The following is a 27,275-nucleotide window of genomic DNA, read 5'->3' on the forward strand; positions in this document are numbered from 1 at the left end:
TCTGACCCTGTGATAGCAACTTAGCAGGACATAGAATTGTGACCATCAGGTGGGCTGGCGGATGGGTGTGAATGGCAGGTGCCCCCACCCACCCATCCACCAACCTGGTCTATGGCAAGATCTTGTCAATAAAATTTAGGTACCTGGGAAAGCTGGGGGAGGGGGAGGGGGCAGGAGTGAACCTGGAGGGGCCATGTAGTTAAATGGTGGGTCTGGGGGCGGGGCAGAATCTGGGACCATTGACCCTACCAGCTCTGTGGATTGGGTCCCCTTATCTGGTGGGCAGCAAGGGGAGCCGAGCCAAACTGAGCCCAGGCAGCGCCATAGATTCTATTGGGAAAGAAGGCCTTTGGAACCCCACGGGGCCTCCGAAAACGCCAAGGTTTTTCTGGTTCCCATGGTAACTGGAGTAGACACTTCAGGGGGGAGGGGAGCAGGCCAGAGTAAAGGCAGTGAGGATGGCTGTTTTTCTATGTGGGTCATTTGTAAATGGGGTTGATAAATCAGGGGCTGTCCAGCCCTGTGAACACTTAGCTTTCCCAAGATCTGAACTGGATGATAGGCTCTGATTTCTGTCACCTTGCTCCCCTGCTAGCCGTGACCTTCAGCAGGCTCTTCCCCCCCCCCTCCCCAGGCCTCATTTTCTTCCTCTGGCAAATGAGGAGGTGGGGATGTGACGACCTCTAAGTCCAGATCTCCAGTTCTGTGATCTCCAAGGTCCCTTGTTTCAAAACCTTGAACAAATTTGAAATCTTCCCAAAGAAAGGGTTTTCTATTTCCTTTCTCTTCCTTCCTCTACCTCCTCCCTCTCCTCCCCCTGCCAAGCTCCTATTCTAATGCCACAGATTATCCTTAATATTTCATGCTATCTACTCTCGAGACATGTATTAGTTTTATGATGAATTGCTGACAGGTTCAATGATATGACCTTCAATAAATACTGTTCTGCCAAAAAAAAAAATGGAAGGTCTGAAGCCAGATCTTGGAACATGGCTTCACAGGAAATCCTTCCAGTCACTCATGTCGGCTGCTACCTTTGTACCTTTCTCATATGATTTGTACTTATTGATGTATGTGCCTTCCTTCTATCCTGTTCCCCATTCTCCCCCCACCCAGATCACTGAATTGTAAGCTCCTAAAAAAAACAGGGACATTTGCCTCTTTCATTTTTGTAAACACTCCCCCCCCACCTATTATTGCGTCTTGCATAGAAAGTAAAGCTTAATAAATGATTATTGGGTTGGATTAAATCCTTAGTGGGGAGGGGGAAGTAGAAGAGAAATCCACAGATGACAAAAAAGACATTTAAAGAAATAGAAATATCTATTCAAAACAAAACATAACAAATTCAAGCAAACATGATGCCTTATGGGCTTGCTTAAAGAAGCTGTGGCAAAGACACAAAAGAGAACATCCAGCTGCTGTCCGGAGCTGTAGATGGTTACAGGTGAGTGATCTTAGGTGAGTAGTAATAACTATAACTCACATTTCTATGTTGACTTCTGTTTTCTCACACCAGCCTTGTGAGGTAAGTGAATGTCAGCATTATTATCCCCATTTTACAGATGAGGAAACCTTCATACAGTGAGGGGAAGTCATTTACCCAGGGTCACACAGCTGGGAAGAGCTACTATACCCATCCCAGTGAAGCAACCAGAATGAAAATCAGGGGGGTGGAGAAAGGAGGGAACAAAGAAATGTTCAAAAAAATGTACCAAACAAATCACAGGCAAAGGGCAGCCTCAAAGTGGGGGACTTTGGGTACCTCATTCATCAGACTGCCCTGGCTGGGGGGCCCATAATGCATTGGTACCAGATTTAGAGTCAGAGGACCTGAGTTTGAATCCCAGCTCTATCACTTGGTGCCTCTGTGCCCTGGGCCCCATCACTTCCCCTGTCTGTGCTGTAGTTTTCTCATCTGGAAGATTAAATGGTTGGACTAGAGTGGGGGTTCTCACCCCATTTGTGTCATGGAACTCTGGTAGTCTGGTGAAGTCTATGAATGGTTCTCATGATCGATTTTTTGAATGACAAAATTATATACATATATATATATATATATATATATATATATATATATATATATATATAGGATTGATCATAAAGGGAATCATTTTGTTGAAATTCAGTTATTGAAATATTTCAAAAGCAAATAGTGTCTCCCCAAGTTAAGAAGCACAGGATTAGAGAATCTTCAAGGTCCCTTCCATCTTGAAATCTCTGAGCCTTTGAAAGGGAACAGCCTTTTGGCTAGGTTTGTGTTTTCTGTAGTAGATTGTTTGGAGCGGGGAATAAGGTGGTCTGTACAATGGCCCAAGGACTGGCTTGGCAGTCAGGAGAGATCTGAATGGCAATGTCAGTTTTGTCATTGACTTTGTACCAAATCACTCCGACCTTCCACACCTGTTTCCTCGGCTAGCTTTGCTTCATTTCTGGTTTCTCCTTTGCAGTTCTAATGTAAATCTTGAGTTTCTGGAAGATGCCTTTATTTTAATATACCCTTGGAACCGTCTGTACAGTGTCCCCCATTTTAATTTCCTGAGAAACAAGCTCCCCTGGGAGCCATGTTGAAAATATTCCATTTTGCTGATTTCTGTATTAAAAAAAAATGGCATGTTTTTGTATTGGCTTAAGCTGACGCACGTGAGAATAGGGACCAGCTCAAGCCGGGTTTCTTAGGTAACAGTGGAGAGGCAGCTTTGCAAAAAGCAAACGCCTCGTTATTTGCATCATTAATACTAATTGGGGAAGTTTTTCTGTTACGTGTTCTGCATTTGAATTTGGAGAGAAAGGCCTTCATTTTGTTTTTCCCAGGACTCCTGCTTTGCAGGAGCTCCTCAAAGAAATGGACCAACTATGCCAATTAGTGTGTACATAGAAAAAAAGCTGCTCTTCTCTCTCTTCTTGCTTCTTCCCAGCTGCATCACCCCTTGAGAGGCCTTTCATAGGAGCTGTGTGAGGCCACTAGTCATGGGCTTTTCAAAGAACTAAGTGGTGAGAGGGACTGTCTGGGACATTCTTTACATCTTGAGTAGACACTGGTTCCCCACTCCAAAGTATAAGGAAGGGTCTCGGGAACCTCTTCCCACCCTCTGTAGGAAAACACTTCTGATGTATTTTGATTTTTTTTTTAGCTTCTCTCACAAAAGACTCTTCCTTTCTGTATTTTGCACAGGAGAGATGAGTGGAACTTTCCCAAAGTGGAAAAGAAACATCTTTTATTAGGGTGGGGGAAGGAGAGTGGGGCTCAGTCACTTCATTTGAGGTACATTTTGACCAGTAATTGTGCTGCCTTCAGGCTGGTGGCTTCTTTCTGTTGGCAAACAAACTAATATTCATGAACCTTGGGTATCTAGACCTCAGTTTCCCAGATAGGCCTGTAGTGAGAGGAGGGGGGAAGAATTCCCTCCCTTTTAAATGGACCACCTGCCTCTCTTGATACACATATACAAGCATGGCGGGGGGGGGGGGTAAAACTCCCTCCTCCCTCCCTCCTCTCCTATTAAGCAGAGATGGTAGTCCAGCAATGGAACTGGCAGGAAGGCACGAACCTCCTTTCCAGTTCTCACACTGATAAAAACCTCCTTTATTTCCGTCCCTCCACTCCCTTGACCAGAGCCATTTTGTTTCTTTTTCCACCTTCAAGGCTATCCATGATATTCAGTTTGAACCTGATAGCAACTTGCTACAAATTGAGTAAGAAGGTGGTAGGTAGAGAGTTTGAGGGAGATTGTTCCCAGCCTGGAAGGATGTGGGGGGTACTGCTGAGAACTAGCCAGCTTAGAGATAACATTCTTTAAATTCATCAGTGGGACTTGGAAGTTTCCAAAAATATCAATATTATTTAGCATTGAAAAAGAATACTCTGTTTTCCTGTCTGACATATTGTTTTTGTTTATCAGAATGTACAGGATGGATGGAACTAGCCATTCTTTCGTGGTGGCTACCTTTGTTTCTAAACTCAGGGCACTTGTTGTTCAGGGACCCTTGGACTTGCAACATCAGTAGCTGGCTGTCAAGGCTGGAAATATTGCTGCAGCATTCAATTTCAACTCTTTGCCCAGAGTCAAAGGTTCCCAGGAAACTGGTTCCTGCTCTCTGGGGCTCTGGAATAGCCTTTGGAAAAATGGGACAACTGGCTGGTGTGGACCATTTGAGAGAAAGAATCAAATTTGGCTATTTTTGCTATTGTCCCGACTTCCTTTTTTTCTCCTGGTAAATAGGGCCTAATGGTCTAAAGGTCAAATGTTTAGCTGGACCTGACAACTGCTTCTGACAGCTTATGGGTGTCTTTGGTCAAGCTAACCCCATTCTGGGCCTTGGCTGACTAAGGCTAACTAGCCTCCCTTGCAGAGCTTTCTGGTGAGCTTTGGGGAATCTCATTTCATTTTTTCTCACAAACATGCCCAGCCCCCATTGATGGCGTGTTGTGACTGAGGGGGGAGGGGGATTGACAAAATCTAATCTTTCCCCCTAAAATTATTTTCATTAATAAAAAAGTAACTTAAAATGTTTAAATCTTTAGCATCAGTAGGCCATAGAAGGGTGGAGTAAAACTAATACTTCTCTCTTCAAGACTCTCGAGTTACTGGTATTCCCTCACCCCACTTCCCAGCCCACCAATATCCCTTAACCTGGGTGCACCACAGCCAGTTTCTGGAGACTGAGGAACCTTCAGGTCTTCTTTATAACATTCACAGGTGGGTCCCAAGATCACAGGGACTTGGGCTTCAAGCTGCAAGGCTCTTCAGAGGCTGTGGAGTCCAACTCCTCCCCTCCTCATTTTTTACCAGTGAAAAGACCTAGAGGCAGTAAGTGGGAGAGTCTGGATTTGAATCCAGGTTCAAATCCAGTGCTACTGAGTCCCATAGGTCCACTTTGAGAAACATCAAATACATCTTCCTGATTTCAAATCTAACCTCAGACACTTACTAGCTATGTGATCCTGGCCAAGTTACTTCACCCTACTTGCCTCAGTTTCCTCATCTGTAAAATGAGCTGGAAAAGGAAATGAAAAACTACTCCAATATCTTTGCCAAGAAAACCCCAAATGGGTTACAATGAGTTGGACACAATTGAAAAAAACAATTCAACAACAACAAGGTAGCACTTGAAAGTTCGTGTGTGTGTGTGTGTGTGTGTGTGTGTGTGTAATTTTATTTGATCCTTACATAACCATGATACCTTTTCCAGAAGAGGAAACTGAGACAAACAGGGTGAAGTAGTGACTTGGGAAGGATCACATAGCTAGTAAGTATCTGAGGTTGGATTTGAACTCGGATCTTCCTGACTACAGATCCAACACCACCTAGTTATCCTATGTGAAATTATGGCACTGGGTTTAACATCAACTTAAGATATAGCATCAAAAAGGAGACTGGAGATCCAGCGCCGGTCAGTGGATCTTAGTGGGGCCTTGTTTCTATTTAAATAGGGAGTTTCTAATTATAATAAAGAATTAAGACACAGCCCAGAGTTGGGCAGACTTGTTACCTCTGCTCTATACTAGGTATGTGACCAACCAGGTTATTCTCTAAGCCTCTTAGTTACATGGAGGTTACCAGTTGGGAAGTAGGGAGGGAGTTCCAATGCCAATTAAATCCCAAATCTTGCGCCTGATGATGGTGGTGGTGGTGGTGGTGGTGATGATTATGATGGTGGTGATGATGATGATGATGATGATGATGATGATGATATGATAAGGAATTTGTAGATCTATTTGACCTAATCAAAATAGGGTGGACTTTTTCTCCTTTTGCTATTTTAATGAAAATGGCATCCTTGAATGTGAGCCTCAGTTAAATGGATTCTCTGCTTCCAGAGTGTTGTCCTGGAGGCATATCTTTTTAAATTCTTTTTAAAATATGCATGTGACATGCAGTCTTCTCTTCCTCCTATACTTCTTCTAGTCCTAGGTTCTCAAAGGCCATGTCAACAGGAGTTGGGGGATAGGAGATAAGGTCTGGCAGGTGTTGCCCAGCTGCCAAGGCTTTGAGGGGGCCTAGCAATGTGGTATATGTGTGCGCCGGATATATTTTGTCTTTCTATGCTCACCATATATGCTGGGTGTTTCTGTGGGTTCCTAGGACCACCCTTGCAAGGTACAGAAGCTTGGCACTAAGTCAGCCACAGGACCATGAAGTCTTTTGACCACAGTGACTCTCAGCAGCTAGTAAGCATGGAATAGGTGCTTAGACTCTTGAAATACTCAAGGTGAAGTATGTGGCATTTATACAGCATGGTACATGAATAGAGGGCCAGCCTTGGAATCAGCTTGGGTATATCCTGGTCACCATTACTCAAACTCAAGGCAATCTTCTCAGCATTCTGGGCATCTCTTTAAGACAATAACTTGCAAGCAATCTGCTTGTCAGTCTGCATCAAGGGAAGAAGTTTCCATGTTGGAAAGTCCCTATAGACTGATAAAAATCACAGATCTGGACCCCCAAACAAATGTAGGCCACAAATCTCAGTGCTGTCTACATGTTTGAGTGGTGGAGGTTGTCGATGGAATTATGTACTATGTTGTTCTGACCCTGAAGCTTCTATCTATAAATGAGGGGATTACATCATATGGGTGGAAGGCCGTTGGTTGTTCCTTGTCCCAAGGCCAGCTGCAGTCTTTTGGATTTGGGGGAGGGGTTGGGAACTGATTCCAGAGAGTGGTAAAGATAGATTTGCCTGTTCCACTTTGAGATCATTTAGATGATCTTGATTCTTAGGGCTATCCCTAGCAGGGCTATATTGTGGCTTGTTTCCATCCACTGGTTAAATAATTACCTGGTTTGTGCCTTACCCTCTGGGCCCTGTGCAACCTGAGGGCATATTCGGGGGGTGGGAGGGGCTCTGTTGTGCTTTCTTGGACAAGAAAGTATTAGTTCTTAGAGTAGCTAGCTCTTGTCCTTGAAGCTCAGGCCAGATATTGGGGGGGGGTGCCCACTCAGTAGTACTTTGAACACATGCCGAGCTGATATTACACAATAGACCCACTTCTAAAATGTTTGTGTATAACATACGTCTATTCACTCCCATTTTCCTGTTGGCATCCATTAGAATTTTAGTGCTATGGTTTTCCCACAGAGAGAGAATCTCACTGTTCATGTCCTTTACTTTAGAGAACTCCTAGCCATGGCTAAAAGAAACTTTCTTTCTTTGTCAATAGATGAAAAAGTCCCACGGGGGACTTTTCCAAGCATTTCTGATCTGATCTTTCCATGCTGTGTCGGCTCCAAGAGCTACAACCAAGTTAGGGCAGCCTAGTCTTTGTTCTAGAGTGCCAAATTTTGAGCTCACTTCAGCTACATGGAAATCATTGCTGGCAAAGATTAGTTGAACTAGGAAACTGCCAGGTGGTCAACTTAGACTGATTTCCTTGGCCTTCCCTGCCCTCAGTAGCATCACCTAGCCTCATTCCCAACTGTGTACTGTATAATATTTGGATGCCCAAAATTCCCAGTTATCTCTCTGGGCAAATCATTTGCCAATGAAGAGGGCAACCCAACCATGCTTTCCCATCCTGTGGGATTCCCATCCCTGTCTTCCCATAAGTACCTTCTTTTCGGACTCTTCATATTTCATTTCATGGCAGCCAGTGCCATACTTAGGCTCTCTTTTTCTTACCTCTTGTGCATGATGAATAAAAATCACAAGCATTAAAATTCTCTGGTGGGGCTGCCACATCCTTGAGTTTTGAGATTCCAGCAGGGTCTGTTACATATGTCTGTCTCCCCAAATTTCAAATCTTGAAGATTTTGTGATCATTCTAACAAATAAATACAAAATACCTATGAAATGAATTACATAAAATAACATTTTATTCTTCGATTTCAAATCAGTTCCTTAGGGACCGACCCTTTTATTGATATAGGTAACTCCCAGATGTGGAAACTTCCTCTACCAATGCAGATCAGCCCCTTCTTTGCAACTTAGAGCCCAACTCAAACCCAGATATCGAGGGGGGGCACCCTGAATCACATAGAAGGACCCCCATAGGGCATAGCACTTGGCAAATTAGACACCTCTGACCTAGAGGGTTCAGAAGAGAAAGCCTTTGTCTAGGGTCACATAGCCAGCATGTGTTAGGGGCAGAGCTTGAATCTTCATCTTCCTGGCACACAGTAGTCACTTAATAAGTGCTTGCTGACTGTCTGACTTGACTCGCTGGCTCCAAGACTTTCTCTTTCTCTATCCACTACAACAAGGCTGCCTTTCAAAGATCTATTCCTTTTGAAATTAACTACTCTCAGGGCAGCATACATTCACAGTGGATAGAGCAGGGGCCCTAGAGTCAAAATGACTTGAGTTCAAATCCAGCCTCAGACATTTCCTAGCAGTCTGACTCTAGGCAGGTCTCTTAACCCTTATTGCCTGTCCCCCAAATGGTATGTCTCTGATGACCACAGTTCTTCATTGACAAAAGGAAGATTTTTACTAACTGGAGATATTGAGGAGAGTCTGGTCTAGCCATGGAGTTTAAAGGAGGGTAAAATAAAACGGGGGGGAGCAGTAAGTTGGGGGGGGGGGTTACATCCACCATGTATGAGGAGAGCAAGGCAGAAAGGAAGAAGCTCAAACTTAGAGAACCTAGAGCTGGAAGTAGCCTGAGAAAGATTTCCTCACTTTTGTTGTGTGTCCTGAACCCCCTTGGGCTGTCAGTCTGAGGAAGTCTGTGGACCCATTTCTCAGATTCATGTTTTTAAATGCCCAAAGTAAAACTTGTAGAATTATAAATGGAACCAATTTTGTTAAAATGTAGTTATCCAAAAAAAATGGTTTTAAAGAAACATATTCACAGATACAATAAAACCAAATCCCAGAGAGTGGAAGTAGCTTATCTAAGATCATTGAGGCAGTAAGAACCAGAGCTGGAATTCAAATGTAGGTCGTGTCTCCTTGAAATCTGGTGCTTTTTCAAATCACCCAAACCTTGACTTTCCTCAGAAGCAGTCAGATTGTAGGGTGAATATTTGTTTTTGGTCTTGGCCATTTCATTAAATCTGCTAAGTTAGCATTTGTTCCTTTGACAGAGACAGCATAGCATAGTGCAGGGAGAGCCAACCTAAAGCCAGGAAGAGCTGAAATCAAGTCCTTCCTTTAACATCACCTGGTTGTGTGACCCTGAGTAAGTCCCCCATCTTTCTCAGTGTGCCCAGGCAATTTAAGAGGTACAAAGAAGATGACAGCTTGCATTGGAGGGATTTTCCTCACCCTGGAGTTCAGAGTACAAATGAAACCATGGGTCAGATCAGGCCTCAATCCCTTGATTAAAACTTATCCTATAAAGCCTTGTGGCAGACCCTTGAGGATCTGCAGAAAAGGGAAGGAGGACAGCTCCTTTGCCCTCTGAGAGCTTAGTTGGGAGAGTCACAGGGTAGAGAGGTCTGGTGGACTGGCTTTGGCAGCCAAATACCTGACTTTCAATCCTGCCTCTGACATGCAACCTCTGTTACTTCAGGCATGTCTCCTGTAAAATAAGCAGGAAGGTGGCCTTTGAGGACCCTCCAAAGGCCAAGTGAGCAAACTTTTCAGATTGAAAGCTCAGGCCAGATATTTGGGGGGGGGGGTGCCCACTCAGTAGTACTTTGAACACATGCCAAGCTGATTTTACACAATAGACCCACTTCTAAAATATTTGTGTATAACATATGTCTATTCATTCCCATTTTTCTATTGGCATCCATTAGAATTTTAGAAGTAACTAGGACTATCAGTGTAGTACAGTGGGCAGAGAGCCCACCTTGTAGGCAGAAAGGATAGACATCCTGACCTAGAATCCTGCTTCTCCTTTATACTGACTGTGGGACCCTAGTTGAAAGGTAGAGTAGCCAAGGTTACTTACATGCATAGCTGAAGAAAGTTGCCGGATCAAGGGTTACCTACTAATGAAATCCTGATTGAAGCGAAGGGTGTTGTTTTGTTTGTTGGCGGGGTGTGGGGGGGGTATTAAAATTACCTAACCTTGATATCAATAAATACTTGAGTCCTGAAACTTAGTGACAAAAAACTTCTAATACAGAAAAAGCCACTTCTGGTGGCCTGTAGGTGATTTTCCTAAGGTCATTCTGTGCCTCTGTTTACCCAAGGCAACTGTCTTCCCTCCCAAAACTTTCCAGGGAAGCTTTGGGGAATCACGATTCCTTTTTTCCTTCCAAATGTTACAATTCCCAAGAAAATTCCCAGAATGTGATAATTCAGTAACTTCTTCATTTTTCCTAAAATTTTCTTTAGCTAACAACTAGGCCTTAGAAGAGTTGAGGGAGAAAGCCCTGAAGAAATAATTCTTCTCTAGTCGAGACTTCCATGTTGCTAGCACTTTCACAGGCCCTGCCCCACTACTGCTACTATTACTACTACTGCCATTGTACATACAAATATCCCTTTATTTTGTGTTCTTCAAAGATACTGCAGACTTTCACTTCGAATGTGTGGATGATCTCCACAATCATGCTGGAAGGGATATCAAGAGATCATCTAGTAAAACTCCAATGAAGAATCTGAGGCCCAGAAAGTGGAAATGACTTGCCCAAAGTCACAGACAATAGATATCTGGCTGAGTCAGGAGTCTGTTCAGGTCCTCTGACTCTCAAATCCATCATTGGCATCTCTTTAGTGTGTCTCCTGAGCCAGTAGGGGGAAAGAACTGTTCCCTGACCTCACACCAAGGCAACGTATTTAACCTGAGAGACCTCCAGTGGACAGATGGGTTCCCTTTGGGGGCGGGGGGGGGGGGAGGTATGGGACGCTGAGACTGAACTCTAGATCTTCCTGTGCGGTGATCTAGGCTGGCATATGGAAGCTACCTAAGCCGTTCTGAATGGGCCATCTTCCTGGATCCATAGCATCCTTGAGTGAACCTCTGGCCAACTCAAAGGAGTCTTTTGATCAAGGCAGATCTTACTTACCCATGGCCAATGACTCTTTCATTGCCTAGGGTGAGCTGGTGACCAATCTGCTTTCGACATTTCTCCTGGATTATGTGTAGCCCTTGCTTGCGCTCCTCGTAAAAAAGATATCGTGTAGACAGAAGTCTTGCGGGTTGCGATTGTCTGGCAAGGTTCCTCCTTTGGCATGCGATGGCGTGTTCTCACTGGTCCAGTTAGGGCTCTGCGGTGTCTGTGAGGGCAGCCAGGACCATGTCTGTCTGTCTGTCTGTGTGTGTATGTTGGGGGCGGAGGGAACGCGTAGCATGCCGGCCATCCTCTCAGAGGACCTGAGAGAGATACCAGGCCCTCTCCCAAGGCCTGTCTGAGGAACCTCAAGGGAGCTGGTGCTTGAAGGCCTCGGGGTTGTCACCGTTTCAATGTCTGTCTCTACATCTGTCTGTCTTTAGGAAGAGAAAAGTTGGTCATCAGACTGGACCCAATATTTGAAAAGAAAATGGAGAGCACAATTGGTGAGCATATGGTGCCCAAGCCTGAAGAAAAACAAGTGGCAGAAAACATTAGTGACCAGCAGCAGGTAAGGGGATGGGGGGTACCTCAGCAGGCCATTGACCCACACACCCTGGGACGGTAAAGCAGTTAACCAGCTCCCAAGCACGTAGATGAAAAGACTGCTCAAAGGAAATCATACTGTGAATAGCTGGTTCTGGAGATCAGATAATGATGTAGACCACACTCATCTTCCTCTTCTTGGCAGAGTGGTGGGGGTCTACCAGGGCAGAATGGTACATACGCTGTCAGGTGAGGTCACCATAAGAGGCATTTTGACAGGCCATGATGTTCTTTAAGTTTGGTACCCGCCTACTTCCAAGAGGACCTGTAGTAGCTGACAAGTTAGAGCACAGTGCCGTATAATAGGCAATTGCAGGGTTAAATGAGAGCTCCGATTTTAAAAGCCTTTTCCTCACAGCAAGCCTGTGAGGAGAGGTTGGCGCAAGCAGCCCAGCCCAAACAAAGATGGTTCGGGAAGATAACTGAAAATGAGCTTGGTGCCAGTTGATACTGTTCCGAGAGTCAATAAAAGAAGAAAGAGCCGTTCAGGAAATTACCGTTGTCTGAGTCTGAAGTCAAATGCTGAGGGTACTGATAAGAAGAATTGAGAGAAATGGGAAAAATGTAATAATGATCACATCTGGCAGACAGGAGAATTGACTAAGAGTCGAGCCCGCCTGAGTGAGGCAGCATTCGGCCATGTTGCCTTGGAAGTAAAGGCCACTGAGGCACTAGAGGAAGGGAGCCTAAAAATTGTCTCCAGGAGAGGATGCAAATGATGGCCCTGGAAATACTGTTGGCTACCTAGTTGGATTTGGTTGTAATGATCTCACTGAGCAGTGGATTCCATAAGCGTCTGGCCCATTTGGAGAGGTGTGTGTCATCCATTCATCATGGCAGCCAATTAGACAAGGTCAGCCTTGATATTGGTGGAAGCGATGGGGAAGAGATAGCTAATGTGCTCATAGGAGTCTTGGTTATCATAATGAGAACTGCCATTTAGGTGGGGCTTACAAGTTGTCAAAGCCCTTTCTGTACAGTGTCTCATTTGATCTTGGAGGCAAATGCTGTTGTTATCTTCATTTTATAGACAAAGAAACTGAGACTCAAGAGATGTAAAATGACTTGGCCAAGGGGACCTGGCTGTGTGAGTGTCAGAGCCAAGATTCGACCCCAGGTCCTTGCGACTCCTAGTCCATTGGTCTTTTTCATTACAGTCTCACTGCCTCTCAGATCCCATGAGGCCAATGAAATAATACAAAGACACTGTGAAAGCTAATGATTGTGGGCAGACATGACCTCCACCAAGGAGGGGGTTTCAAGGGAATTCATCTGCTATGATAACTGATAATAATACTTAATGGCATCTCTATCGTGTTTTTGTGTTTGCGAAGCACTTTATGTATGTGATGGCCAAAATTTAGTCATGTTGGACAGTCTAAGCAGAGCTGAGCTAGCATTAGTAGCAAAAGAACATGACTGTCGTGCTGAGATATTCTGAATCAGAGCCTCTGGGATATGAAGGCATGTCCTGAGACTGCTGAGTCCATTCTCTCCTCTCTGGGCCTGCAGTGCCATGAAAGAAACTGTAGAGATGGATATCTCAGCAAATTTTCAGATACATAGTGCTCCTAGCTTCTCTGAGAAGTCTTTTTGGGAACCTCACATTCTTTGTTTCCAGTCTGGGAGGGTTTCTCTCATTTGTAATTCCAATGTTTCTTCCTCTTATCTAAGCCTACTCCCCATGTTCCATCCTTCAAGGCCTTGGCAAGTAGTGGTGGTCTGTATCCATTATGTCCACTTGTTAGATAGTTGAAAGCGTTATCCTTGCTTTTGAATAAAGTTGCCATCTTCTCTCCAGGTCAAATTCCATAACTGTGACAATCTCTCTGTAGAGCATACAGATATCAAACCACAGCCAGTACCCCTATTTGTTTCAGTAATATGCAACACAACATACCATCCTAACAAGAGAATTTGGACTTAATACTGGAATACTCTGTTAATGGGCGTCAGGTCTCAATCCCTGTAATGATCATGAAACATCCCATCATGATGTAGCATGGCAAGAGGGCTTGTATAATATTCTGAAATGACACCTGATATGGCAAGAGAGGTGATTTCCCTTTGAAAAATTGAGAGAGCCCCTTAACTAGTGGAGAACATAGACTGGTCCATCTGAAATTGACTTACATGGGGCTTTGGAATATCGTCAAAACTCAACTCGCCGCCCCCTCCCCCCACCCCTCCCCATCGCCCTTCTTTCAGCTCAGTCCTTTTGATAACCTGAGACTTGCTCTGGTGCTGGAGAGGGCTGGGGTGCCTGTCAATAATTCTTGTGTAGAGGCGTTGGGTGCGGTTCAGAGATAAGCGACAAAATAGGGTTGAGAAGCAAAGCATTACTCAAAGTGACTGGGAGCTAGCGTTTCTCAAGTGGGGAGCAGAGTTTATCTCAAGTCTGTGAGTCTCCCTCCCCCAACCTCTACCAATCTTTGACTTTGCTGGCTGACTGGGAGATCAAGAAATGAAGGATTGAATGTGATAAAGAAGTGAGACATAGATACGGTCTCGAAAGCGACTTTGGCGAAATGCCCCTGGGAAGCAACTGGGGTGGGGGGGAGTGGAATGGGGGGATCGCTTTATTCTCTGCAGTTTCTTCCCAGAGTCCGAATCTTTGCTCTCTGTATGCAGTTCTCTCATACACAGCCGCCGGTGACAACAATCTCAGAGCTGGACTTTAGCTGACAAATTGTTGATGTTGCCCAAGCCAAATGGAATCAATAGAGTGCTTTGCTAATACGATAAGCTTAGCTCTTCAGTGTTCAGAGGAGAAGGGGAAAAAGTAAAAACCCCTGACCTGAATAGATAGCAGAGCACTGAACAACTGTTAACTCATTAATCCATACTCACCCCAACCCCAAAATCTAAAGAGATAAAGGCTCATTCAATACTATTCTCTTTGAAGATGAGTAAACTGAGGCACAGAGAAGCCAAGTGGCTTGTTCAAAGTTGCCCATCCACTTAGGAGAAAGCCCACTCAATCCCTGCCTGCCCCTGCTATGAAGACCACTGACACCATGCTTTCTGCTTTAGTCCTTTTGGAAGAGCATCCCCTGGTTGGAGTGCCAGCTTCATTTGGCATCAAGGTGTACAGGAAGGGAGAACGGGGGAGGCATTAGAAATCAGGAATAAGAATGTCTTCCTCCTTCTGTTGGCGTTGGCACTGTCATCGTCAGAGCTAATTCACCTGCTTTCAGAGTAACTGCCGACTGTGTCCCATGGGTATTCATTCTGCCAGGGAAACATGGCATAGCTCTCGTTCATCAGAGCCAACCAGAGCTGAATTCAGTGAATCATCAGATCTGTAATCCCTACCAATGCAGATCCTGTCTGTACCTCTAGTGAGAGGGAAAATTGAGTCTCCCTACATTGGCACTAGGGTCACTAACCCAACATCTGAGAGGTCAGTGGTTCTGAATGTCACAACTGCTGTCCACTGTCATTCTTGTCTGCCTCTCTCCATAATCTTTTCTGTTTCCACAGGCCAAGAAATGTACTGTGATCGGGGGCTCTGGGTTTTTGGGCCAACATTTGGTTGAAGAGTTGCTAGCCAGAGGCTACACGGTCAATGTCTTCGACATCCGGAAAACCTTTGAGAACCCCAAAGTGAAGTTTTTTGTGGGAGACCTCTGCAACAAAAAGGTACTGTATCAATGAGACCTTGCTAGCTCACCCCAGATCCTCAGGAACCAGGAGGATTATATTTGATTAATCTCATTAGAGCTAGTTTTCTTGGACCTCTTTCCATTCACGTCCCCAAATGTGATTGGGTCCCTTTGGTTGGGGTAACTGGCTAACCTTCAGGAGAGCCCCTTATCAAAACAATGCCATTTTCTGTGTCAATCAGTGCCACATTGGAACTGATCATCTCTGAAATCCCTTTTGTTCTCAGTGCAAGATCCCAGGAGGTCTGAAAGTCATTGGAGTCCCCTCCAAGATGCACCACCATCTTCTAGGTTTTGACTCAATCTAAATGGCCTTTGCCCTTTGACCTCAGGTCTCACTCTCATGCTTAGTTTAAAGCATCCTCGATTGCTGAAGCCCAACCTAAGGTCTAAAGCTGGCTCGACCCTAGGTTCAGGGAGCTGCCCTGCTCCATCCATAATGAATTGTCTCATCTCCCTTCCCCTGCTGCTATAGATCCCTCTGTTTCTTGGAACCTGCTTCTGGGACTTCACTCCTTTGCCTTCTTCCCATAGCTCTTAGACACTTCAGAGCCCAAGGGAATGTGTATCCTAGGATTCCTTGACAGGGAAAATGAGAACATATTAATTCTGAAACTGTACACCAGGGGAGGGGAGTGACAGGTGTGAATGAAAGAAACCTAGCTCAGCCTGGCTTCAGAGAACCTGAGGTTTTTAATCTCTCCTGCATCGCTCCCATTAGGAACCCCAGTTTGGCATGACCCCATTCCTAGTCTCCCTAGAATAATCTTCCTCATGAGCCCTAGAGTCTCAGGGCTTTCTGTGGTCCCAGACTCACTGAGTCTAATGATTGATTGCTCTGTGGGACTGGTATTCTTCCCACATTCCAACTTAGTCATCATCAATCATCCTAATAGGTAACATTTTTTCAATCTCTTTAAGGTTTATAAGACACTTTACATATATTATCTCAATTGATGCCCACAACACGCCTGTAAATGAGGTACTATTATTATCTGGCCCCATTTTAGAGATGAGGAAACTGAGGTTCAGAGAGGTTGCCTGATTTGCCCAAAGTCACACCACTAACAAGTGTCTGAGGTGAAAGTTGAACCCAGAACTTCCTGAAGTGACTTAAAGTTCACTCTCTATTCTTCCACATTCCTTTTCTATAGTCTACAAGCTGTGAAATTGGAAAGGACCTTAGAGGTCACTCAATAGTAGCCCTACCCATTTCATAAAGAAGATTACTAAGACCCAGAGAGGGAAGGTATGTGCCCAGGGTCACACAGGCAGTAACCTAAATACCATAGTAGGGATTGGGACTCATCTTGGATGACTCAAGTCCTAGAACATTTCCCACTGTGGCAGTGTTAACTAACTCAGTGAATTGTTCCTGGGCTAACTCACTTCCAGTCCTCTCTTTCATATAAATCCAGGTCCTCATTACCTCCCAGATATTCAGATATCTCTTTGTGGAAGCCCACCCCAAAGGCCGGACTTTTCAACTCAGTCTGGGGAGTGCCCAGTCAAGGAGGTTGTGGGCAACAAGATCTATGTCAACCTTTTGGAAGGGAAGTGGCCGTGGTACATCATGGGCTTTTTTTTTTAATTGGGAATTGGAATAATGGTGTGACATGAACACTGATTCATACTGAACTGAAGTAGAAAATTCTCCTGAAAAGATGGACTTTCACTGTGTATAATCCTAGGGTAGTCAGGCCTAACTAGTAAGATGGCAGCTCCTCATCCCTCTCATGCTCATGGACTCTAGCTTAGCCCTGTCGCAAGTAATGGACTCAGGATCCCACATGAGGTGGGCCGTTTTTGGACACGTACAGTGTCTGAATTTGTTTTGCTGGACTGTACATGTTTGTTCCAAGGTGTGGGTTTGTTTGTTCACTATGGAAGAAGGGAGGGAGGAAGAAGGGACTGTTACTAGGATTGCCAAAAAAAAAAAAAAAGTAAAGAGCATCATTGAAGCACTTTTAAAATTTTGATTTATTTTCTTTTATAGACTAAAACAAGCATTTCCATAACATAGTATAATAAAAAAAAGATGATTGCATATGAAACTGCAAATCTGTTAATGTACAACTTACTATTCCTTTCAAATATTCAATAAAATATGTATAATAAAAATAAAATATATAACAAGCAAAGTATTTTTAAAAGATGATTGCACATGAAACTGCAATCTATTATGTACAACTTGCTATTCCTTTTAAATATATAATAGATTATATAATATAAAAATAAATATATCATAAATAATATTTTTGCACATGAAAATATAAATCTATTGTGTGCAACTTGCTATTCTCCTTAAATATAATAAAAAAATTTTAAATAAAGATTGCACATGAAAAGTGCAAATCTATTATATTCAGTTTGCTATTCCTTTTGAATATATAATAAATTATATAATATAAAAATAATATATAATAACTAATATTTCAAGAGATGATTTACATGAAACTATAAATCTATTGTGTGTAACTTGCTATTCTCCTTAAATATATAATTAAAAAATTTTAAATAAAGATGATTGCACATGAAAGTGCAAATCTATTATATTCAATTTACTATTCCTTTTAAATATATAATAAAATTGTTAAATAAAAAACATAATTGCACATGAAACTGCAAATCTATTATATAACTTGCTATTCCTTTTAAATATATAATATAAAAATAAATATATCATAAATAATATTTTAAGAGATGATTGTACATGAAACTGTAAATATATTATGTGCAACTTGCTATTCTCTTTAAATATATCAAAAAATTTTAAATAAAGATGATTGCATGTGAAACTGCAAAGCTATTAGGTACAGTTTGCTATTCCTTTTCAACATATAATAGAAATTGTTAAATAAAAATGATGATTGCACAGGAAACTGCAAATCTATAATGTACAATTTGCTATTCCTTTTAAATATATAATAAAACAAATCTGAAATATAAAAATAAATATATAAGAAATAAATAATATTTTAAAAGATGATTGGACATGAAACTGCAAATCTATCATGTACAACTTCCTATTCCTTTTAAATATATAATAAAATAAAAATAAATATGTAATAAATATATATAAGTAATAAAATTATCTGAAATATAAAAATTTATCATGTAAATTTCTATTTTTCCTTTTTTTGTTTCCTCTCCCCCCCACCCTAGAGATGGCTACCACAAATATATGTGTAAAATATATATGTAAAATCACATCCATGCTTCTGTTCATTAGTTTTTTCTCTGAATACAGATAGCATCTTTCTTCTTATGTTCTTTGTAAATAATTTAGGTATTTTTAATAATCAAAATGATTTCTTTGCTCAAAGTTGTTTTAAATAATATTGCTGTTACTGTATACAATGTTCTCTTGGTTCTGCTCATTTCAGTCTTCAGTATATTCATGCAAGTTTATCCATGTGTTTCTAAGATCATTGAGCTCATCATTTCTTATAGCACAAGAGTATTCCATCACAACCCTATACCACACTTTGTCCAGCCATTCCCCAGTTGATGGGCATTCCCATGATTTCCTGTTCTTTGCCACTACAACAAGAGCTGCTATAAATATCTTAGAACGTAGAGATTCTTTTCCTTTTTCCTTGATCTTTGAAAATAGGCCTAATGGCAGTTTTGTTGGGTTAAAGAGTCTAGACAGCTTAATGACTCAAACAAAAGGAAGGCAAGAAACACAGACAAGCAGATAATGTTTTTCCTTTTTATTATTTTAGCTTTTCCCCAGTTTAATGTAAAAACAATTTTTAACATTTGTTTTTAAAACTTTTGAGTTCTTTTGTTCCTCTCCACCTCCCCCCCCTTTGAGAAGGCCAGCAATTTGATATTGGGTATACATGTGTAGTCATGCAAAACATTTCCATAATAGTCACGTTGTGAAAGAATACATAGTCCAAAAAAATAAAGTTCAAAAAGTAAAGCAGGATAGCTTTGAAAGTTACACATTCAATTTATTCTATACGTAATGGAAAAGCAAGCTGTGTGGAAGAGAGATTTGCAGTTCTGTACACAGTCCTCTTTTTCTGCTCTCTGTGAATGAACATGTTCAGTTTACTTGGTGCTTTGGGAAGTTCAGAAGAACAACAACAACAAAAAAAAAATATTAAGCCCTCTCTCTTCTTAAAACCAAACTTCAGTGCCTACAACCAAAGCTTCAAGGGTGACATGAGAGGTGTGAGATAGGAGACAGATAAGGTGATGCCCAGGGCTATTGCTTGAATTTCCTTTTTCCTTTTCTTTTGCTTGTCCATCCAGGACCTGTACCCTGCTCTGAGGGGGGTGAAGACAGTTTTCCACTGTGCGTCGCCAGCACCATCCTCTGATAATAAGGAGCTCTTTTATAGAGTGAACTACATTGGCACCAAGACAGTCATCGAAGCATGCAAAGAGGCTGGAGTCCAGGTACGGTACCAGTACTGAATGAAGGCTTCAAGGAGGCAAGCACCCTGGTAATGGTAACTCTTAGTTGGGGACAGATCTTGACCCCAAGATTTTAAATGGGAGTTGACTTCTAGTCCATCTCTCTCATTTTACAGAGGAGGAAACAAAAGCCCCCAGTAGGGAAAGAGCTTGCCCAGGCTTACATATAACAGCATAAATACAACAGGGGAAGGAATCTAACCATCTCATCTTACAGAGAAGGAAACTGAGGTCCAAAGAAGGGGAAAAGTTTACTCAAGGTCACAAGGGTAGTAAGTGGCAACATTGAAATTTGAAATCAGTCTTCCAGACTTCCAGTCTAGTGTCCTTTATAGTGTTGCATGCTGAACCATGTTTTTCCTTGAACTTTGGATACCTCCTTGGGGTTTTTTGTTTTGGTATTGTGGGGGGGCGGGAGAAAATCATTTTCTCTATGTCGCTGCTTATCTAGATGGGCAACTTTCATGAAGGAACAAAGTGGGGACAGTTGTATCTGATTCAGCCAGTAATAACTCTGGTAGTTCAAGGATAACTAATGGGTTCTTTTTGATCATCTGATTTTCTTGGGCTCAGATGAAAGAATCATAACAAGTAGATGCTGTCTTTTATGGGGAGGTTTGCTTTATGGAGCAACCTCAGATTTTCTCACAGGAATTCATGCTACGGGAAGCCCCCTGGAAGAACTCAGTCAAAGCCAGTTTCCTTATCACCCTCCTTCGATCATCTTGTACAAATTTTCCCTAACTATCCCTCTCCTGCAATCATCTAGTATAAATTAGATTGAGAAAGGACCTTTGAAATCATCTAGTCCAGCTGGATAGGTAAATTACTCAGTTTCTCTTAGAATAAGAAATTGAGGGCTTGAGTAAGGAAAACGAGTTCAAATAATATCATAGATACTTACTAACTGTGCAATCCTTGGCAAATTCCTTGAGTTCTCTATGCCTCAGTTCCCTCATCTATAAAATGGAAATAAGAAAAGCATTTCCCTGTTTGGGTAATTGACCCAGACCTCGGAGCTTTTTCAATGTGAGCAGTGGCCAGTGGGCAAATAGCTAACCTGCAGGATGTCATCCCCTCTTTTGATGGGCTTGCACTGTTCCTTGCATTAAAGAGAGAGACAAAGTGTTTCTGTACGCCCCTTGGAGTCAACTGCTTTGTGGTTTCTGTGTAATGACCAGATCCAGGTTCCCACCCAACCTGAATTCCATCCTGAGGATCTTGGAACTGGGGGACGGAAGGGAAGGGGGAATAGTAGCCAAGAAATTATTACCAACCCCTCTGTAATCCCCCTTCTTGTCCCAAATATCACGTTTTCTTGATCTATAGGTAACAACAAGGAGGGGGAGGGGGTGTGAAGGGAGGAGATGACATAAAATTCGAGGAGGTTAAGAAGGAACCCTTTCAGTTGAGAAGATCAGGACCCCCTACACTTACCAATTCCCCCCACCCCCAAATTCCTACCCACCCCCTTGACTTCATTGAGCAATTTGTCCCTCTGTTAGGCACTTGTTTTGTGGAATGGGGGAGGGGTGGGTTCATATGTGTGTTTGTGTATGCATGTGTATATGTATGTTCAGCCTGTGAGCTCCAAAGAGCAAGGCTGTGTCTGATCTCCACTTATTGTGGCTCCCACTATCTCACCACAAGAACATACTATACAGGTGTCCTCATAAGTGGTCCTTAATAAATGTTTGTTGAGATACAGTAGGGGTTTAATAAATGCTTCTTGAGTGGTTTGAAGGATCCTAAATCTGAACCTGGAAGGAACCTCAGAGGTCCTCTCCTTTTACAAGGAAGGAAACTGGGCTACAGAAAGGGGAAGTGACTTACCCAAGGTCATACAGATAGTGACTGCTAAAGCTTAAATTCAGACCCTCACTGCCTCTGCCTAGACTTGTATAATATCCTCTTAACTTATCTGTCCAGATTCACTAGACTCATCCCTTTCCTTACCTCTGTCACACAGATCAGTCAATCAATGCACATTTATTAAGTACACATACCCTGAACCAAGGCCTGTGCTAAGATGGCAGTTTAATCCTACCAATACACAGGAATGTTTATCTGCCTGATTAAAAAAAACAAAAGCAACTTTCTGTGCTTTTCCCTTGCCACCTGAATAAAGGTCAGACTTATTTGCCTGGCCTTCAAGGCTCCAAGGCACTATCTATCTGGCTTCAGAGAACCTTTGCAGCTTCCCTTCACACTCTTATTTCTCAGCCTCTCAGGTTCCCACCAAGGGCTGCCATTTCCCAATCTTGTCTTACTTGTCCACATTTCCACATGGGTCTATGCCTCCCTCCACCCTCCCCACAAATCCCTTCCCCCCAATTCCATGCTTTGAACTAAGTCAGTTTAAGATCCTGTTGTTGAGCTAAACAAGTATCTGGTGAGCACCTATTTTGGCCAGGCTCTGCACTAGGTCCTGAGTGAGTACTAGGCAAGAAGAAGGAAATAGCCTGCTGTGGCCACCCATCAAGCATCCTTTGGTGAATGATCTTATGGCAAGAGAGGGGCCCCCAGGGTGGTTATATCTTGCAGAGTCTGGCCACTCTGTTTAATTGGCCAACCTTGGAGACCCCCCCCCCCCCGCCAATGATAAGGGGAGAATGATGAAACCTTAGAAACTCTGACCATCTTTTTCTCTAGCAAAAGAGACTAAAATGGATTCTGTTTGGAGCTGGAAGATCCAGGTGTGCTACTTCCTGGGTGATTTGGGGGTCCTCTCCCCTCTCCTGATCTCAGTTTTCCCCTTTGTCAAATAAGAAAATCAAAGCCTATAGCTTCTGAGGGTCCTTCTAGCTTGAAATCTATGGACTCCGGACTGCCATCCCTCTTCATGGACTTAAAGCAAAAAAAAAAAAAAAAAATTAAAAAAAAATAAAAAAATAAAAAGGATTGGAGCCAGCAAGGAGCGTGGGCGGGGGATTTGCAGTTCTACCTTTAATGGCAGCTTGTGTATCCATTAACCAACCCACAAGTGTTTATTAAGTACCCACTCCGGGCCCCTGCTCTGTACTCGGAGCAGGAGGGGAGAGGGGAACTGCGGAGGAGGGGGCGCAGCAGTGACAGGAGAACCAGAAAGACAGAGAGTGAGAGGGAGAGAGAGAGAGAGAGAGAGAGAGAGAGAGAGAGAGAGAGAGAGAGAGGGAGGGAGGGAGGGAGGGAGAGAGGGAGAGAGACACGGGGAGACGGAGGGAGGGAGACAGAGGGAGAGGGAAGGCTTGGCTCTTAAGAGCAAGGACATTACAGTCTGCTTGAGAAGGCTAAGCTCGGGTACATGAAATAATCAGAGAACAGGACAGGACGACCTCTAATGAAACGCTAAATTGTGTGGGTGCAGACTGTACTGACCTCTGAGAGAGTGGGACTGACAGGAGACTAGAAGGTGGGGAGATCAGGCAGAGTGTCTTCTCTGAGATCCGGGGGGCCTCTGCAAATCAGAGGGAGAGAGGGACGAGTTCCCTGTCAGCTGCCCATTGGGGGGGGGTCGGGGGGGGGGGGCATGGTGAAAAGAGGAGCCTGAGCTTCCAGGCCAACCACTGGGAGCCGGGAGGAGTGAGCAAGGAGGAAATGGGAATTTTCCAGTAGGAATCCCTCCTGGTTCATTCAGTCAAAAAAGCATCTTCTCTATCTTGGCAGAAATTCATTTTAACCAGCAGTGCCAGTGTTGTCTTTGAGGGCGTCGACATCAAGAATGGGCCTGAGGACCTCCCGTATGCCATGAAACCCATCGACTACTACACTGAGACCAAGATCTTGCAGGAGAGAGTATGTACCGGCTCTTGGGCCTTTGGCTGGGGAAACAACCAGAAAGGGCCCCTTCCAGCAGCTCCAAGCCCGGCTGGGGGCTTCAGGTTTAATCTGGTTGAGAAAGCTTTCCAACCGTGGCGGGCTGGAGTTCTCTGGATTTTGGCGGGGGTGTGGGGTGTGGGGTGTGGGGGTGTGGGGGAGGGAAGCTTCCGGACCACCACCCCCCCAGTGCTGCTCAGCTCCCCCTAGGAAATGTGAAATCCGTTGTGTGGGGAACACGTGTAAGTTGTCTCCTGGTTACTAAGGGAAATCGGAGGCACCCAGCTCTGGAGGGAGAGAGGCCATGGCCAGTGGGCCCTGGTAGACGGGCCCAGCGGGTGATTTGTTTTGCTTCTTACTTGTTGGTCTTTGTTCCAAGTGGGGAAGATTTAGTTGCGGGGGAGGGCCGGGAAGTCACAAGGAGGGAGAGAAAGAGTATCAATAAAACATTTCCCCCAAAGCAGGCAGCTGGCAGCCTGAGACAGTGAAGTCACCGTGAGCAGTCAGCTTGGAAGTGGGTTTCCTAGCCTAGCTTCCCCAAAATCTTTTGACCATTTTTAAAAGCAGGTTCTTGCTCTACTCTTTTATTTAGTTAGTTTATTATTATTATTTGGGGGGGGAGCCATTTGCAAACCTGCCAGGTCAACCTCCCCCAAGGGAACAAAGGAACCCTTGGGCCAGCTGAGGGAGTTAGGCACAGAGGTTACCCCTCTGGGTGCCCCAGGGCCCCTCCTGGCTGCAGATTCGGGGCAGGCCCCTTGGAGAGGGGCCCCTGAGAGCATGCTTAAGCACACATTGCCCCTTTAGCTGAGTTGCTCCGCCCCCTCAGTCGACAAGACTCAGAAACCTGTTGAAAAACGAGGGTGGTGCCTAGGAAATAAGGCCCAAGGATTGGAAATTTAGGAGGGCCCCATTTTTTCCATGGGGTTGAAAGAGGGGGGCCCCTGTTTGTTTCTATAAGTTGCTCAATGCTGTGAGTAGAAATCATGCCTGCCTCAGAGGATCTCCCAGGACTTTCATTTGGCAGAACAGGTTTGAGAAATCCCCATCACATCTGCCATCCACTGCCATCCACTGCCAAAACAGGGGATGGCATGTGATGGGGAGAGGTGGGGTAGACCCCCTGTAAGAATGGGGACAGGAAATTTTCTGACTTGAAAAACTAGTTATTTTTCCAAGGGCAGTGTCCACAGGATCATAGATTCGAGCCAGAAGGAGGTCAGAAGCAGGTATCTGAACCACCCCCCCATTCCTCCAAAGAGGATACTGAGGTACAGAGAGGTCAAGTAAGCTGTCCAGTGTCACACAGCTTCAGTGATGGTTGGTGCAACCAGGATTCTCTCTTTCTATTTAGGACTATCTGGAAGCTAAGATATGTTTATTCCACCCTACCACCCCCACCCCCACCCCTTTTAGAGCTGGGGCTTCTTAACCTGGGGACTATAAACTTGGGGCTTTTGGTTCGCTTTTTTGATGACTGTATTTCAGTATAATTGCTTCCTCTGTATGCCTATCTGTTTTATCTGATGCATTTCAAAGCAGTATTCTAAGAAGGGACCAAGGGACTTCAGCAGACCACCAGAGGGGGTGGGGGGGTGGGGGTGGGACACACACACACACACACACACACACACACACACACACACACACAAAGAGTTAGGACTTACTTTGGAAAGAGTGAAAGAATGTGTGTGTGTGTGTGAGAGATAATGTGTAGGCTGAGAACCACTGGTTAGATTCTCCTGGTGTGGACTACCAGATTTCTTTGAGGAACAGTAGCTTGGGCCCTCGTTGCCCTCCTTTCTTTGGTGCCTGGCTAGCCCATAAGTGAATGCTGAAGAACAAAGTGGCCCACGTCTTGCTGCCTGGAATCTAATGACGCTAATGGGATCCTCGATTTAGAGTTGGATGGACTCTTCAAGCTTATTTAATCCAGCTGCCTAATTTTACAGAGGAGGAAACTGAGGCCTAGAGACATCTCACTTGGGTATAAGGCCAAGGCAGGATTCGAACCCAAGTGCTCAGGCACCTGTTCTTCCAGCTAGGGAAGACTTCACTCTTCTGTGAAGCATAAGGAAACTCCAGCTGTTGGATCAGCTTTGTAGTTTCATCAATATCCTGTCGTGAAGTGGGGATGGGGAGGCCTCAGTTCCCTGGAACTGCCTGGTTGTTCCCTTCACATTGTCAGGGTTCTCTGACATCACTTTCAAACTCTAACCTGGGGAAGGAGAACTTCCCTCTGCCTGGACACCCCATCTTTGGCAGCCACGCCTCCTGATTGATTCATGGAGCCAGTGGCCCCCTGACTCCCCGGTTTCTCTTTTTCTATCTTTAGAACACAAAGCTCCCAACTTAGTTTCCCTCGTTGGTTCCTGTCCTCCCTGACTTGGGACGTACCACTTCAGCCTTTCTGCCTGCTCCTCCTTCCTTCCATCGTGGAGAGGGTACTGGGCTCTAGGTTTTTCTTGCCCAGCCGATGCTGATGGCTTCTCAGCTCTACGGACTGAGCCTAAGCCTTGTCAATGCCCTCTGATGTTTTGTTTTGTTTTCCCAGGAGGTGCTGAATGCCAATGAACCCAGCAGTAATTTCTTAACCACAGCAATCCGCCCTCATGGCATCTTTGGCCCAAGAGACCAGCAGCTGGTCCCCATCCTTGTTGAGGCAGCCAGGAGTGGCAGAATGAAGTTTATGATTGGGTAAGCTTAGTGCCTGCTCCTTCCACCATATGTCCACATCACTGCTACCTCTACTTGCTGCCCTCCTTACCACTTTTCTGCCCTTACAGAACACTTGGCAATTTTTAGCACACATTGTTGTGTTTAATCTTCATCAAAGGCCTTTGAGACAGCTAGGGCACGATCAAGTATGCCCATTTCACAGATGGGTAAACTTAGAAAACTTAAGTGACAAACTCCAAGTCCTGCAGCTCCTAAGGAAAGGAGCCCAGACTAGAATCTATTACCCATACCAGAACCCAGGATAATAAAAGTTGACATTTAAAATAAATCACATTAATAAATACATAAATAATGGAGTTGACAAGAAGTTGGCCTTGCAGAAAAACCTCTCATCTGACCCCTCTCTCAACCCTATGAGGTTGGTTCTTTTTTATCTCCTTGTCACCAATGAGGCTACAGCAAGTCTGTGAGAGGTAACGTGACTTGCCTGGGATCACGCAGTTAGGAAGTGTCTGAAGCAGGGTTCTGAGCCAAGTCTTCCTGACTCCAAGGCCAGTGCTCAGTTTGCTCTGGTAACGCCGCCTCTCCTAAGAGGCATAAGCAATGTGGAAAAAGACGAGAGCAAGGGCCAGTTGATTTGATCATCCAAAGCATCCCCTTGCATGTGATACTCTATGGAAGGCCTGCTCTAAAGGTAGCTATTGAATGTTTGCTAATTTATTTAATGTTTTTTTAAACTCTTAAAATTATTATTTTTTTTTTTAGTTTAAAGAACAATGAAATTAATAGCTGTTTGGTTTGGAGGGGAGGGGAGGTGGCTTGGTTTTGGCTTCTTGTTTTGTTTCAATGGGTTTTTAATTCTGTTTGTTTGTTTATTTTGAAGAGAAAGTTCTTTCTCATGTTTTATGAATTCTTGATGTTTTCCTAAAGATTGTCGAGGTTGATGTGTCAGAAGTTATGATATCTTCTTACTTACCTTGGTTTTCTTGTTACTAAAGTTCTTTGCTAATTACATCCTATCTTCTCCGTTCTCTAGGAATTTGACCCTCTTAGAACTATTTCGAAACTAGATCTCTGAGGGCTTTTAAAATTGTCTCTTTTTCCCAGAGAGATTTATTTGCTATTTATTGCTACTTCTTCAGATAGCACCCTAGGTACCGACTAAGGGGGTGACATCCAAGTGTGATCATTGTGATTTTGTCACTAATGAGAA

General features: G+C 43.9%; 1 protein-coding gene across 1 annotated transcript in view; it reads left to right on the forward strand.

Moving 5' to 3' along the window:
- NSDHL (NAD(P) dependent 3-beta-hydroxysteroid dehydrogenase NSDHL) overlaps window positions 1-27,275 on the forward strand; it is a 35,586-nt gene that overhangs the window by 6,036 nt on the left and 2,275 nt on the right. Inside the window, exons 2-6 of the mRNA XM_074208196.1 lie at window positions 11,330-11,457; window positions 14,976-15,134; window positions 19,424-19,570; window positions 23,234-23,362; window positions 25,938-26,080. Coding sequence (XP_074064297.1) covers window positions 11,377-11,457; window positions 14,976-15,134; window positions 19,424-19,570; window positions 23,234-23,362; window positions 25,938-26,080 — 659 coding nt within the window. The 5' untranslated portion in view covers window positions 11,330-11,376. The remainder of the gene's footprint in view (window positions 1-11,329; window positions 11,458-14,975; window positions 15,135-19,423; window positions 19,571-23,233; window positions 23,363-25,937; window positions 26,081-27,275) is intronic.

Source organism: Macrotis lagotis, chromosome X, assembly GCF_037893015.1.
Source record: "Macrotis lagotis isolate mMagLag1 chromosome X, bilby.v1.9.chrom.fasta, whole genome shotgun sequence".
NCBI classification, from domain to species: domain Eukaryota; kingdom Metazoa; phylum Chordata; class Mammalia; order Peramelemorphia; family Peramelidae; genus Macrotis; species Macrotis lagotis.